Consider the following 16377-nt stretch of genomic DNA (forward strand, 5'->3'; position numbering starts at 1 on the left):
ACTGTGAAATAAGGTTAGAGGATTTTATTTATTCACTTATTTCACAATGGTCTATATTAGTCAATATGAATCTATTATTTATTATTTTAATTAGTGTGATCGGTGAGCCTGCCTTTTAAAGCTGCGAATATTGAAATAATTTCATTTGGTGGAGAGTTTTATAGTATTCTAGATTAACGGTTCCCAACATGGGGGGGTCGAGACACACCTAAGAGGTCTCAGGATACATCTGAGGATTCGTGTGATGATTTACAAAATAGGAGAGCACAAAAAAAATTGGGCTCTGCAATTAATCAAATTTTAATCCCAATTTCAATTTTTGGCTCCTAACGATCACAAAAACAATCTAATAGAGAAAAATAGGAACGGGAAAAGTATTAAAGGGAATGTCACAGTTGAAGGTGTTTTCACGGTTTGTTTGTTTTTTTTAATTTAATAAATTCATCATCTTTCCAAAAGTCAATGAGGAATCTTGTTAAATAATCGTGATTTTCAATATTGACCAAAATAATTGTGATTATAAGTTTTTTCATAATGGAGCAGCCCTACAAAAAACCCATTTCTGCTAAACTTAAAAAGGCATTATTCTTGTGACTGAGGTGGATAATATGATTTCTGGTCTTAGTGTAACGGGACGCAGCCTGTTGGCATGTGCTAACTGACAAAGCTTTGTTTTAAAGTGGTGGGAGTCACTGATCTCCATGCTGTTTCAGAGGACTTTTCTTAGTGACACAACGATGAGCGCCAGTGACCAACACACTGTAACATGTTAAAAACATATGTAGTGGATGAATATTAGGGGTGGGCCTGAAATAATACCACGATACCTCAGACTGTATCTGCGATAATGATATTCTTCAGGATAGACAAATAACTCAATATTTTGTAATTTCAAGAACATACAATTGCAACAAAACAGATGTTATAGTTTCTATGTCAGCATAAACGTTAACAGTTGGCCTTCAAATATTAAGTAAAAAACTGAAACAAAAAATGATCTCTCAGCTCTTCAGTTTGCAAACAAAAGATTCTGTATAAAATACAAATAATACAACAAAGGTCACATCTAAACAGTTGCCAAATATTGCCATTATCATGATAGGATTTTTTAAATACTACATTATATTAAAAATGATTACCGATATATGGCACATCCCTAGTTAATATATTGTTTTTCTACCTGAAACTGAATCTCTCTTTTTATACTACAAACCTTATTCATAAGAAATGTACTATAGCAGAAGTGGTCACATGAAATAATGCCCTTCACCAGTGGATCTCTTCTGTTTGCCTTGTATTGTGTACTGATGAGGTCCAGTGAACAGCACCTGCTAATGTGGCGTGTACTGTATACAGTACTGAAGTAGCAACGAGATGTCTGGGGGTTGTATAAACTGTTTTTATTGAAGGTTATGTTCACCCACTTAGCCTCTCTCTGAACATTTTTTCTGTCTTTTTACTGCAGGTTTTAAATAAACCACAACGGTAGATGAATGCACTTAGTTGATAATCAACCCAGCCGGGTTTATAAATGAAATCCTGACATGCAAGTAAGCAATAACAGCAGGATTAAAGTATGAAAGTAAAATATAATGTGGTTGCACTGACACAGATTTTAAATCAGTCCTACTTTCTGGATAAGAACAGAAACTGTTAGCAGGCTGTGTCAGACAGAGTATTCTCTGCAGTAGCGGACTGCTCCTGTGGTTTTTCAGTGAACAATGGAGGGGGGTGCTTCTCTTCGGAGACTGTGGACGAGACAAAATAATGAAATGAAGTGAACAGACAAAAGCTAGACCGCAGATGTCTCAGATAACTGGACTGGAATGGTGTTTCTGCCGCTGCAGCTGAAGCACGCTGAACCTTTCCCTCTGGGCTCCAGCATGCACGATCAACACAAACATTAAACACCAATAAACATGTTAACTCAACTTTGTTTGATGGGAATTGAGTACACACAGACATGTACTCATCTCTCATTAACCCTCCTGTGTCCCTGCATGCTTTTTGGAAATGACTGGGGCTGGGAAAGTATTTGTCCCCGTGTGTAATTAGGGGGCCAATTAACAGGTCTACTCACACACACACACACACACATACACATTTGTATGATCCCTCACACACAGTTTCCTTTCACATCGAACACAGAGAGGGAGCGGTGTGTTCTCAAGCCTAGGGATTCCTACCTCTCTCGCTGGCTTTGTCTGGCCTCCTTTTTCTCTGTCCGGCTAAAGACAAGGGAGGAGTATGAAAAACGTACCTAGGATTCCCTGTTGGGCCAGTTCTTCCTCTATAGAAATCAGCCGGTTGAATTTAGTCATGGTCTCAGCACTCCTTAGACCTCCCAGTTTGATATAGTCCAGGCCCAGGCCCACAGCCTGAGGGAGGAGAAGAAGAGCAACACTCTGTGAGAGACAAACTGGTGCTGAGGAAAGGAGTGCCCTGCCACCAAGGGGAGGATAGTCTCGCATTACCAGACCTTCCTCCACAGCGCTGCTGAGGAAGGTCTGGTCCAAGGAGTCAGTGGAGGTCCAGGGCCTTGTTGGTGAGGTTGACTGCAGAGTCAAGTCAAGTCAAGTGAAGTACTACTTCATTGGCAATAGGGTTGGGTACCTTTCGCATCTGAACCAATACCACTACTGATACCGGTACCTGGAATTCGGTGCCCGGTACTTTCTCTAAATTACAAAAAAAAAAAAAATTCAGTTGTAAAAATAATTCCAAACCTATTTACTTTACATTATGTTATTGATTTAGAATATTTTACACTGACAGAAATTAAACAAAAACAATTATAAAACCCCTGTCACGATTCACAAGGACAGGAACCCAAAAGCAGACAAGGACAAGCTAAGTAGAATGAAAAAAAGGTAAGTATTTATTTGGCTTTGTACATGGAAGCAGGTGAGTCCAGCAAAACGCTCTGTTGCTTGAAGTCAGGGCAGTTAACGGAGCGGCCACCCGACTGTAGTCACGGATGAATCGCCGGTAGAAGTTGGCAAACCCCAGAAATCTCTGGAGCTGTAACCGAGTACCGGGCTGAGGCCAATCAATAACCGCCCTAACCTTCTCTTGATCCATCTTCACTTGACCCTCAGAGATGATGTAACCGAGGAAGGAAGTGGTATGGTGTGAAAGTCACACTTCTCGGCCTGAACAAAACGGCGGTTCTCCAATAGTCATTGTAGGACCTGTTTGACATGCTGGACATGGCTGGAAAGATCCTTGGAAAAAACGAGAATATCATCCAGGTAGACAAACACAAACTGACCGATCATATCTCTCAGAACATCGTTTACCACACTTTGGAATACCGCAGGGGCATTGGTGAGTCCAAAAGGCATGACCAGATACTCAAAATGACCCATGGGGGTATTGAATCACGTCAGCCATTCGTCCCCCTCTCTGATCCGGACGAGATGATACGCATTGCGTAAGTCGAGCTTAGTGAACACAATAGAGCCCTGCAGAGAGTCAAAAGCTCTCAAGTTCATCAAAGGCAGAGGATACTTGTTCTTGATTGTAATATCATTTAACCCACGGTAATCAATACATGGCCAAAGGGACCCGTCTTTCTTACCAACCAAAGAAGAACCCCGCTCCCAGGGGTGAAAAGGAGGGACGAATGAGGCCAGCAGCAAGAGAATCCTTTAAGTAGGACTCCATAGCCTCGCGTTCAGGTCGAGAGATGCTGTAGAGGCGTCCCAGGTTTATGGCACAGTCATATGGTCTGTGAGGGGGAAGGGAAAGAGCCCTTTGCTTGCTGAAGACCTCACCCAGACCGTGATAGACTTCAGGAACTTGGAACAAATCCTGGGGGGCATGGTTAGATACCTGACTGGACACAGAATGGGAACAAGCAGACTTAAGGCAATTAGCATGGCAATCAATACTCCATCTGGTTATCCTTCCTGTCACCCAGTCGAACGTAGGGTTGTGTTCTCTCAACCAGGGATAACCCAGAACCAGTGAAGCGCGAGGAGATGGCAAAATGAAAAAGGACATGACCTCCGAGTGGTTACCAGACAACAGCATCTTCACAGGTTCAGTCCTCATGGTTATACGTGCAAGAAGTCTGCTGTTAAGAGTGGTAGCTTCAATGGCCTCCGGGAGTTGTTCCTTGGAGAGCCCAAGCTGTTCCACCAGGTCAGTATCCATAAAACTGTCATCTGCCCCTGAATCGACCAAAGCATTAATCTCAACAGACTGGTTATTGCTAATGAGTGTGACAGGAAAACTGGGTCTGACAGGATTCTTGGGGGACTGATGTTGGCTCGCTAAGAAGCCTCCCACACTTAGCGAGCCTAGGAGTTTAACGGGCGCTGTGGACATGAGGAGATGTAATGGCCCATTTTACCGCAGTAAAGACAGCTGTTGGACTCACGTCTACGCTGGCGCTCCTCCACAGACAACCCGTAACGTCCCACCTGCATGGGTTCCGGATCAGATGACTGACACTCTCCTTGAATCTCGTGGGATGTCGAACGGCTGGTAAAATCCCATCTGTGTCTGAACCTGGATGGCAACAGAACCGGTGAATGGTAGGCAGAGCCTCCTCGTTTCTCCCTCCTTCTCTCCCGGCATCGGTTATCCACCCGAATGGACAACGCCACCAGTTCGTCAAGGTCCTTAGGCTCGGGATAAGAAATTAGTTCATCCTTGAGTTGTTCAGTTAATCCCTGATGAAAAGCAGCCTTTAATGACTCCTCATTCCACCCACTTTCCACTGCCAATGTCCTGAATTCATCAATACGCTGCGGGCTCTCTGGCGGAGTGAATACAGTCTTTTAGATGCGTCCTTACCTCGGACAGGGTGGTCAAAAAGCTTCCTCATCTCAGCCGTGAATCTCTGGTATGAACAAATGCAGGAATCCTGTCGCTCCCAAAGGGCCGAAGCCCACTCCAGAGCCCTCCCACGCAGCAGTTCAATCACAAAGGCTATCCTAGCCTTGTCTGTGGCATAGGAATTGGGCTGCAAGTCAAAAACCAGTCCACACTGCATGAGGAAATCTCCTTCATACTTATCTGGTGTTGGTACTTTGGGCTCACAGAATGAAACAGGAATAGCAGGCATAGGGAGATCTGCAGGAACCCCGAGCTGAGCCTTCATTTCCGTCAGACAGGCAGATAGGTTACTCTGGTGGAGAGGTGATGATCAGGACCAGGTGTGCAGATTGCAGATGAGACACAGGTGTGGGTGGTTGCAGATTCTCCCGCCTTGCTTCGTCGCCAGGCAACCAGACAGGGTGCGTTCAAGAACTCCCAGAAAACACAGAATCACAGGCGAAAAACAGGAACTGAGGCAGAAAATGAACTCAGGAGGCGGAATTCATGACAACCCCTCCCTCTCTCCTCCCAAACCCGTCCCTACAACCTATTAAATTGAATAATTATTCAACTTTTATTCTTGTATTTGTATATTATTCTTTTTTAGCCTGTTTTATTTTCATCATGACCATTTTTAATTGCTTTTTAATGTTTCATGTAACGCACTTTGAATTGCCTTGCTGCTGAAAGCCGCTGTAGAAATGTTGCCTTACAACCTCAGCCTGTCAGTCAGTCCCCAGGGCATAGAAACCACCATTGTGGCTGCTCGTCTCACAGGAAGTGTAATGTCAACAGCGCAGTGAAAGGTGTCTGCGTTAAGTTTTCAAAAACTGTAACCACACTTGAAACCACTTTATCGGCATTGCCGTGACTCTCTGTGACTTCAACAAAACTTCAGAGCCGACGTAGTTTTTATTCCTCCGTCCGTACCTCTATGTGCGCGTGTGTGTGTGTAGGACCTCTGCTCTCTGTCAACATGCAGAGAGGACAGATAAGCTTGCGCTTACTCTCTTACTTACTTACTTACTCTTACTTTTACGTGAACCAATACTCGGTAGTACCAACGTGATTCGGTCGGTACCGGTAAAAGTACCAGGTTCGGTACCCAACCCTAATTGGCAATACCTCTGTATGTAATGTTCCCATTTGGTGTTTGGTGCGAAAATATTGGGAAATGCCCATCCCAATTTCCCAGAGCCTAAGTTTACATATTCATATTCCCTGATAATCAGTATACAGTAGATATTCAGTTTACTCACTGCCAGACAGGCAGCTTAACTGTAAGCTCCGTATGGAATATTTCATGATATTACACACACACACACATACACACACACACACACACACACACACACACACACACACACACACAGCACATCATTACCGCAGATGGCTGCTGCTTTGGAATGAGGTTTCCTACTCTGAATGTGGAGAAGATATGCAGAACTGTTCTCTGATCAGACCGATGACATGAAGCTGGAAACACTAAATGAAATAGAGGGAATTAGACTCACTATATCTGACAAAGAGTCATCACTGCAGGGCTCACTGTATGTCGTTCCCATTAACACTGAACCTGGTAGAAGGTAAAAAGACACACAGACACACACACACACACACACAAACACACACACACAGACAGACACACACACACACGCACACACACAATTAATTGATATAATTCCACCATAGAAGCAATATTTCACAGATGAAAATTAAGAGGAATTTTGATATAGTACTGACAATAAAGTTTAGCTTCAGCATGCTTGTTTGGCTCAGCTGACTGATTTATCCAGTCATATTCATGCTGGTGTACAGCTCAGCCATTATTACATGACACTTCTCAACTTCTCACTGCAGGTCCCCAACCGCCTCCTTTTTTGCTACTATAGAGAGGCCAAGTAACCCCCCTCTCCGGTGGACCCCATGGGACCTTATTTCAGAAAAAATATGTACAGTAATGGGAAGAGAGAAATGATTTTTATAAAATTATGTTTTGGTCCGGTTTGAATTGAGTCATGAATTACACATATGATGTTGGTCAATTTAACAGATCTAGTAAGCTGGTATGTCACCTTGCTTGGTGCTCAGCTTGCTCGCTAGCTAGCTAGCTTAGCTCATTCCACAACACATGTAACCTACAGTTTGTTTTATGAAGTGTTTTTGTATCAGCGGGGAAGAGAAAGACGTCCATTACGTGTGAGTAACGTTACATCCCGCTACCAAAGACAAAGACATCGTAGCTTCAGCGAGTTGCACTAAGAGACTTTGGCCTGAGTAGTCTTACTAATTATGTATTTTCATAGTCTGATACTTCAACAGTTTAACCACAAACTGAGACTTTCTTGACTTGCAAAATTATCTGTTTAATTAAAGAAGATCATACGTGTAATTCATGGCTCAATTCAAAGAAATAAATAAATAAAAATAATTTGCCTTTCCCCATTCATTACTGTACATATTCTTTCCCAAATAAGGTCCTATGGTGGTCCACCGGAAAGGGTGGGTGTCATTTAGTTATTTTTGATTTAACTAAGATTTATTGTTCATGTATGTTTAGTAAGGTGGGATTAGTTCTCCTAACAGAACACATTATTGTGGCATCTCAGATTCTTTGAGAGCTCCCTCAAACAGCGGAGCCTTTTTTTGTTGCCATGTCTAACTGTACAACCATTTGCTATAAATGGTTTATTCCTTGAGATAAATGTCTTTGACCTGTGTAGAGTAGAAGTCAAACACAACCCACGCTCCTGCTCATGAATTTGGCTGGGTCGTTAGTGAGTACTGGGACAGAAACAAAGTATTAAACAAATTACAGGTCAAAATATGAGTGTACAGCAGAACAGTGTGTTAGGAAATGGAAGTTTTAGTCAGGCGGGGGGCCAGGATAATATTATCCACCCTTAAAAGCCACATTCATTAAGTCTATTGCTTTCATTAGTTTTAGTAGTTTAATGCTGGTATGAAGATAATCAGATAAAGCTTCATACTGGGTTAGATTAAGTTGTGTTTCTAGTTCACCCAAACTACAGAGGGTCCACTCTGCTGTCTATGAACATTGAGCTTGCTGTGTAATCACATACAATCTCCTGACTCTCATCTCATCCCATCAACTGTCCCTCACAAAGCACTTCTCAATGTGAAATCAGCCCTGAGGATATGATGTTTAAAATTCCCGTTCTGATTAGAGATAGAGGTACCAGGGTGTACTCAACTCAGTTTGCACAATTGTCAAACCTAACTGCTGTTCCCTGCCAACAGACAATGTCTAAACTGGACACATTACATTCTCTTAAGTTCTCTTCTGTTGATTTAAAATGTGCGCTATTCAACATTAAATCACTCTGTAGTAAGAGTTTCTACATTAATGATTTTATTTCATTTCTCAGTATGGACTACGGTTCTTATTCCTCACTGAATGTTGGCTCTCACCCAGTGCCTCAGCAACACTAATTGAGGCTTCTCCTTCGGACTACTTCTAATTCCTTGCTAGAGAAGGGAAAAAGGGGGGTGGTGTTGCAACTACACATTCAAACTTGTTCTCCTGAACTAAGTGCACTTTCAGAGATTTCTCCAATTTCAAATACTTAGCCATGGTTATTAAAACTCACAAACCCATTCTTCCAATAACTACCTACAGACCCCCAAAGCACAACTTAGGCTTTTTAACTATTGTCAATTGCTCTTGTAAAATATGATAAAGTCATTTTACTTGGCAATTTCAACCTGCATGTTAAGGACTGTTCAGACACTAGAGCAGTGGCATTTAGGGACCTTGTAACAAGTCTCGAATTTACTCAGTATGTGAAGAGCACCACTCACAAACGTGGAAATACACTGGACCTAATAATTACAAAGAGCATTGATGCTGACATCTTATCTATCATGGAGGTTCCAGTCTCTGACCATTTTTGTGTCTTCTTCAGTGTCTCTCTCTGTACTCAAAGTAATTGTTCAGAGCCTGACACATACACCTATCGCCCTATTGACAGCAACATTAATGGCACTTTTCCAGTACATGGTACCTGCTCGACTCGCTTCGACTCTACTCGCCTTTTTTGGTTTTCCATTACGAAAAAAAGTACCTGGTACCTGCTAACAGGTTCTTTTTTTAGTACCACCTCAGTCGAGGTTCCAAGCGAGCTGAGCCGATACCAAAAGGTGACGTGAAAGCGACAGACGGGGGTGTCCTGAACAAACCCGATTTTTAAATAGTTTAGCCAGCTGTGTTGTTTTTTGCTGCCTCCAGTTTCATTTGAAACAAAATGTGTCTTCTGGCAACAACAACACACCTTCCATGTTCTGTGTGTGTCGCGTTAGGTCACGACAGTTTACTACGGCGCCGCTTGTTTTACAGTCCTGCGGAGGCTCCAGGCAGAGCTTTCGCCGTAGCCTACGTACACACACACATGCCGGCTCGACCCACACACCAGCGCACAAGTATAAACATCAGGCTAGTTACACAGGCTACGGTGAAAGCTCTGCGTGGAGCCTCCACAGAACTGGAAAACAAGCTCAAGTGGCCTGATGTTTATACTTGTGCGCTGGTGTTTGCGTCGAGCCGGCATAGACGACCAGCCACGCTGAGGCGGTACTAAAATCTGCAATGGAAAACGGATGCACAGTGTGTCGAGTCGAGGCGAGGCAAGTAGAGTCGAGGCGAGTCGAGCAGGTACCATGTAATGGAAAAACGCCATTAGTCTACACTGGCTGAGTGCTTACCTGACATACTTGGTTCCTGCAATACTACTTTTGCTTCCCTTCATAATATCACAGACAACCTGAACAGTGCCCTGCTTAACACTCTTGACTGTTGCACCTCTTATGAACAGGAAACGCACTCCGATGGAAATGCCGCCATAGTTCACTGATTACACTTGTGCACTCAAACAGATCTCAACATGCAACTTCTCACGTAGCCTAGACTGACAGTTTTTGGATTTTTGATCCTCACCTGGCATTCCAGTCTCACATTAAGGCTATTACCAAGACAGCATTCTTCTATCGCAGTAACATTTACAAAAATTCTACCCATCTTATCATTTTGTGATGCTGGAACTCCACGCATTTGTGTCTTCCCGACTTGATTACTGCAATGTCCTTTTTCTGGTATTCCAAATTGTGCCACTAGAGGCCTTCAACTTGCTCGGAACACTGCAGCCAGAATCCTGACAAAAACTAGAAAATATGATCACATAACACAACACCCGTTCTGGCCTCTCTTCACTGGCTTCCAGTGCTAGAGCTGATTTTAAGGTTCTTCTTTTAACATATAAGGCCCTGCATAGACTCGCACCACCTTATTTATCTGAGCTTTTCACACCATATACACTGGATCGCTCTCTCCGCTCCCTTGATGCTGGTCTCCTGGTCATTCCCCTAGTAAACTAAAAATCAGTTGGTTACCATCTTTGGAACGGCTTCCCACTACATGTTAAAGAAGCTCACTCAGTTGACATTATTTAATCTAAATTGAAAACCCACCTCTACTCCTTATACTACAGCCAACCATAACACACCGTCCTTTCTGCATCCTTTTTGACTTAGTGTCTTATGTTGCTGGTTTTCTATTGTTTATTAATACTGCTTTAATGCTGTTCAATTGTTGCGGTCTGTTATTTCTGTGTTACCTTAATTGTAAAGTGCACTGAGAAGTTTAATGGTGATTTTACACTACAATAACATTTGATTGATTGATTGTTAGTATCCATAGCCACATTTCAACCAAAACCTTCTAAAGGTACTCATTGCGTTTTGACCGCAGGGACCAGGTTCTAAATTAAGTTTGGGTAATAAATTAAGGAGGGTAGTACTTTCTGAAAGTACAGGAACCTTCCTATCCATTTATTAGCATTTTAGGATGAGGGGCGAACATTTATCTATAACATTAAAAGTAAATTTTGGCTTTTCTGTCGGCTTCTTGACTCATTTTTAAAAAGAGAGACACTGAACTGCCAGCTGCAGACAAGTGTGTCAGACAAGCGAGAGAGGTTTTTTGAAAGTGCCTGCCCTTTCTCAAAATGTTTTCAATGATGGCTTCTCAGATGGTTCTGACTGATGGTTCAAACCGTCTGCCGCGTCAGGTTAGTTTTAAAGCACATTGGGAAAATATATATATATATATATATATATATATATATATATATATATATATATATATATATATATATATATATATGTTGTTGTTTGTTTTTTCAAGTGAAACAGGCAGGCACAGTGAACTGCAGTTTGTTTACCCCTATGACCACCAGAAGCATTCATCTCATCATGTTTCTTTATAGGTCAGAGGACTCCTTTTCTTAGGGGTCTTTAGACTGTGGTGGAAAAACAACAATGGGCTCAAGGAATTTTAGTTCCTTAAAAATAATTCTAGGGACTTGAAAGAGCACAGAACCGTGGGTCAAAATGTGGCTTATTATCCACAAGTGCTTGCAGAATATATGAGGGCTGAGTATACTTAATACAGCTCAGGGTACCATGGCTTCAACAACTGCATTTCTGTCAGGACACTTGCATCATGGTTTTACTATTTCAACAATAACATGGATTTGAGTGTCTTCTCCCAGAACAAATCTATTAAATTGTAACCCAGACCTGTCTCTGAGCTCACGACTCACTCTGCCAGACCATACACAACAGCTGAAATATATTAATTCTTACTGATTTTAAATAGGTGCTGAATGTAGGAGGTGGAGGGGGTTAAATTACTGGAAAGCAGTGGTTGAAGCAGAAAGGTGCCGAGAGTGCTGAGAGTGCAGAAAAATCAGGCACTAAATATGTTAGTATTGACAACCTGGTTGGTCATGGAATGGAAGTGTACAGTATGAAAAAGACTTTTTCCAACACATCTTACAAAGGAAGCATCTAAAGCAATGTGACGTGCATTCAGTATAATCCAAATTTCAATGTCTTTTGAAAGAATGTATCTAGTAACTGTTTTGTATATTCTCCACAAACTGTGAGCACTGGGGGTTGACGTGTTAATGTTCTATTTTACAAACCGTTTCGGAGACATTATCAGACTAATTGGTGCAATTGATTAATAAACTCTTCAAACAGAAAGCTTGAAACAGCAAATATGCTTCTTAAAGTTTCCAAATAGAGTCGGAAAGTCAAAGAATGATGTTCCTATGTTGTATTCCTCCTGTGGAAGTTGAGTTGAATTTTACCAACTAACAACTGAATTGAGCAGTAGTACTGCTATCTTTCCTACCCAGAATTTAATGTTATTGACCCCACCTCAGTGGATGTGTTACCTTGGTGATCTGATGTGATGCAGATCAAATCACTGACTGTTGTCTCATGAATGTGTTTTAAGATGTGACCTCTGACTCCCGGAAGGGGTGGGGCCTTTGACTTGTAGGTGATGTCAGAGAGCAGCGAACATGAGTTTCCAATCACATTGCTCAGCTTCTCCCACTGGTCCATGTCCTTACAGAAGCACAAACACACAATACACAAGACAAGAAGATACACATTTGAGCAAAGAACATGCTGTACAAATGCTCATACATATGCATAAAAACATCTCTCACAAACCCAAATAAACAAAGGTACAACAAGAAATACTACGCAAACCCATACATACAGTAGGTTCTACATGGGCGCCCCGCCCAGGTACATTGAGACCTGCCTAGGTTGATAAAATCTGAATTACATTTAAATAAAGTATGACAACAAGACTATCAATATGGTATCTAATTGTATGGATTTATTGTACACAAGTCCCCGAAAAGAAGCACGGGTTCCAGACTGGATAGAAGATCTTTTGTAAGGGCTACGATCTCCCCGGGGACAGGACAGCATCGGACCAGCACAGCTGTTATCTTTCAGAGGACGACGACGGTAAGGAGCCAGCGTTTACCGATTAGGTTATTAAACCATTAATAAACTGCGCATTTTGTTATCGTATATGACAAGCTCGGTCTCAGAGGGTTTAAGCGTATGCACGTGTATAATAAAGTGACCAGATTTCTGATGATGAAAACCGGGGACAATTAGAGTTTAGCGCCCAATATATCATTAAAAAAGGCCTATCCGATGGTCTTAACTATTAAACAAAAAAAAAGTTGTGTTGTGTTGTATTAAACAGATGTGCAGACATACTGATAAAATTGCTACTAGCCTAACTAATTGTTTTCAGATTTAAATGATTAAACCAAGGCCTAAAAAACAACTTACATTATATAAGAAAGTGACTAGTGTGAAACCATATGCAGCCTAATATTAGACACAGTACTACGCGAAATGAAAAAACAAAGACCATGTTAGTAAAAGCTTTTCTAAAGTAGGCCTACTATTTTACCAAACCCTGTAGAGCAGCACAAAGCAGAATTCCTACAATTAAGCGGAACAGTGAAGTGTTCTCACATATGTGTGTGGGTGATGGACCGTATGAAAAAGGGCGGTCAAAAAAAGAGAGCGAGCGGCAAACAAGCACAACGCGATTGAGACGTCAACTCTGTTACCCAGTTTTTCCATACAACACTTTACTCAAAATAACAAGGGTTGATATGCGTTTTTAACGCACATTTAAAATTTAAAATTTATAATATAACAATAATTTGATTACTAAAAATCCTCAATACAAAATGATTTGCCTCGAAGCTTCATTTAATCAATGTTACAAACGTTGTATCGCTCATGGTGTTTCCGCGCGGATGATTATTACTGTCGCACACCGGGCTGTCGCTGCTGCTAGCGACACATGCCATGAAATCGGCACAGATTACAAAATGAAGAAAGAGCGTAAATAGTGAGGGGCTAAGAGAAGAGACAGGCTGGAGAAAACCACAGAAAGTGTCCAAAGTTTGGAATCACTTCAAACGTAATTAAAACAAAAACTCTGTACAGTGTGTCTACTGAAAAACCAAACTAGCTTACCACAATAATATCACAACGTCAATGCTTCAGCATCTCAACAGAAAACATCCAGTCTAACTTAATCATCCATTCCACAAAGCGGACCGACAAAAGTAAATCACAGAGTCGTGTGGACGATGAAACTACACCAAACACAATAACTAGCAAAAACAAAGACAGGAAAATACGTAGTGGTGACCACAGTCTGATCTAAGGAGACGACTTGTTGACTATCCCTTTGGAAAAACTCGAAAATTAAACCACTCTATTTCATATTATTGCTCTTCAATAAAACAAAAGTATTTCTTATCCGATTACTCGATTAATCGATGGAATAATCGGTAGAATACTTGATTACTAAAATAATCAATAGCTGCAGCCCTACTTGTGACTATTGCCAGACCCACCCGGCGACAAGTTGTTTACAGTAAATCAGGGGTGTACTCCATCGAACAAAATCGGCAACTCCCCATCTGTAAGTACAGCAACTTGTCGTATGTAAGCCTGTCAATAGGCTATCTCAATGTTAACTTCCACAAGCTTTCATGGCTACAGCTGTCAACCATGGGGTTCATCTTTTATTACAAGCTTATGAGCAGAAACATGCCATTCTCTTCAGAGTTCTGTCCCTACAGACCATTATCCATTAAGATTTACATCTTCAGTAGGAACCAAAGGGCTTGGGTCTGAGAGCCATAGAATAAAAGAATGAATAAAAAATATTGTTATGTAAACAATATTGTCTATAACATATAAACAATATTGTGTATATACATGAACTTGAACATATTGACAAAAGATTTTTAATGTTGTGGACTTACCTCTCTCCTAAATGGATCGATTAAGGCCACCACCGCTGGGTATTTGCTGATGAGGGTTTGGTATAAATCAACTAATTCATCTGGAGACTTCAAAACTCCTGTTGCAATTTCATACTTTCCTTTAGACTGAGGGGAAGAGAAGCAGAAACCAAATGTCATTCTCCTTGCTGCTTGTTGTCTCTATCAGCTGTGCCTATACTGTATTTACATGTGAACTGACCTCTTCAGCTATATGCATATAGAATTGATTTATAAGACGACACTCACACAATGACTTCAAACCAGGGGCGATTCTAGGATCAGAGCTTTAGGGGTACCTGGAACCCTTTTAACGTACATTTTTTAAACGTTATTCTACTGTGCTAACTGTACATTTTAACATCATTTTGGACCATCATGGTAGGGGAAACATGGAATTATGTAACTAGAAAACATTTTAAAAGAAAACTTACTTTAATGCTGAGCCATTACTACAAAGGTCAGGTGGTATTACAAATGAAGTTGCATATTTATCCATGGAAAAGCAGACATTTCCAAAATGCAGTATTAATAACTTTTGAAAATTAAAGATGTATGCAATTTTGGCTGACAAGCACTATTTTCAGAAAATGGCTCAGAATTTTTTTCTGAATGATCTCGGCACTAGATTCTGGGTTTAGTTTCACAATGCAGGGATATTCCTAGATTAGAACTCCTTAGCTCACAATAGATTAACAGTTTTTTTTTCAAGTTTCAAGTTAAGGGCTAAAATCACCACTGCTGCAAACACCTTGGGTCACATAAAGCCAGCAACTACCTTTTGTCAACTTACATAGTCCATTAGCTCAGGGGCAGCACAGTGTACTGCTAAATGGATCTCTGTTCCCAGTGCCAGTCCAAAGTTAGTGCAGGCTTCAGTGATTAGATCTAGAGGCTGCTCGGGCCGCTCGTAGTTCACAGCCAGCACTCCACTGTCACACAGCATTGCCTGGGTGGCCTTGGTGCAAAGATAAAGTTTGCCTTGTCAACAACCTCTATGTACTGTGCTTAGCTGATGCAGCATGTGAATGACAAAAGATAAGAATTCATAGGTTTGAATGAGAGGTTGTCATTGCAAGATTATTCGAAGTGTGTGCACTCACCTTCTTCACTGTTCACGTTATGAATGTTAGGGCTACGGGTCAGTGAACAATAAAGAAGACAACTCTGTGTATATACAGTACAAATACTGCATGAACAAAAAGTATTGAATGCTTTAATAAGCATTTCGACATACCTCCAGGCCTGCATACCTGAGTTAATTTGAAGACTAGCCATGAGAATGAAAAACAACTTTCCTTTTTCCTATGTAACATTTAGGAAAGCTCAGTAACATAAAAGGCTTTGAATCCTGCCTTCACCGTCTACATTATGTGCTCTTATAAAACCTGTGTGAACTCAGGTCCTATTTTTACAGTGAATAAATTGTAATGTCCCTCACCCCGGCTTTTGTTGAAGTGTTCACTATTCGCATCATCTCCTTCTGTAACTCAAGGGTCATTGTGATGATCTGTTGAAAAAGTTCACAGTTCATTGCGTTTAACAAACACTACAGGGAAAATGGAAAAAAAGAAGAACTGAGGTGCCTTAGCTTAACTAAGAAAAAAACAAAGGACACTAACTTTATACAGTGAACATATCTAGACCAACTACCAACAGATAGAACATGTAACAGCTACACAGAGATGTTTGAAGAGTGGTGAGTACTTGTTTGACTCGTTGTCCAGCTTTGGGGATCAGGATGACTTCCTCCAGTAAACTCAATTTTCCAGGAGAAGTCTTCCCACAGCTCAGCAAAGTAACCAAAGAGACAGGGATGTGAAACTGTGTCGGAACCTGAAAAAAAGTG

At 41.3% G+C, this 16377-nt stretch overlaps 1 protein-coding gene across 1 annotated transcript in view; it reads right to left on the reverse strand.

Annotated features, from left to right (window-relative positions):
- Positions 1 to 1553: 1553 nt before the first annotated feature.
- Positions 1554 to 16377, reverse strand: part of eno4 (enolase 4) — a 29124-nt gene continuing 14300 nt past the window's right edge. Inside the window, exons 6-13 of the mRNA XM_078273215.1 lie at positions 16236 to 16364; positions 15970 to 16038; positions 15322 to 15486; positions 14511 to 14636; positions 12084 to 12258; positions 6342 to 6403; positions 2261 to 2378; positions 1554 to 1748 (exon numbers count right to left, since the gene is read on the reverse strand). Coding sequence (XP_078129341.1) covers positions 1654 to 1748; positions 2261 to 2378; positions 6342 to 6403; positions 12084 to 12258; positions 14511 to 14636; positions 15322 to 15486; positions 15970 to 16038; positions 16236 to 16364 — 939 coding nt within the window. The 3' untranslated portion in view covers positions 1554 to 1653. The remainder of the gene's footprint in view (positions 1749 to 2260; positions 2379 to 6341; positions 6404 to 12083; positions 12259 to 14510; positions 14637 to 15321; positions 15487 to 15969; positions 16039 to 16235; positions 16365 to 16377) is intronic.

This window comes from Sander vitreus, chromosome 17 (assembly GCF_031162955.1).
Source record: "Sander vitreus isolate 19-12246 chromosome 17, sanVit1, whole genome shotgun sequence".
NCBI classification, from domain to species: Eukaryota; Metazoa; Chordata; class Actinopteri; order Perciformes; family Percidae; genus Sander; species Sander vitreus.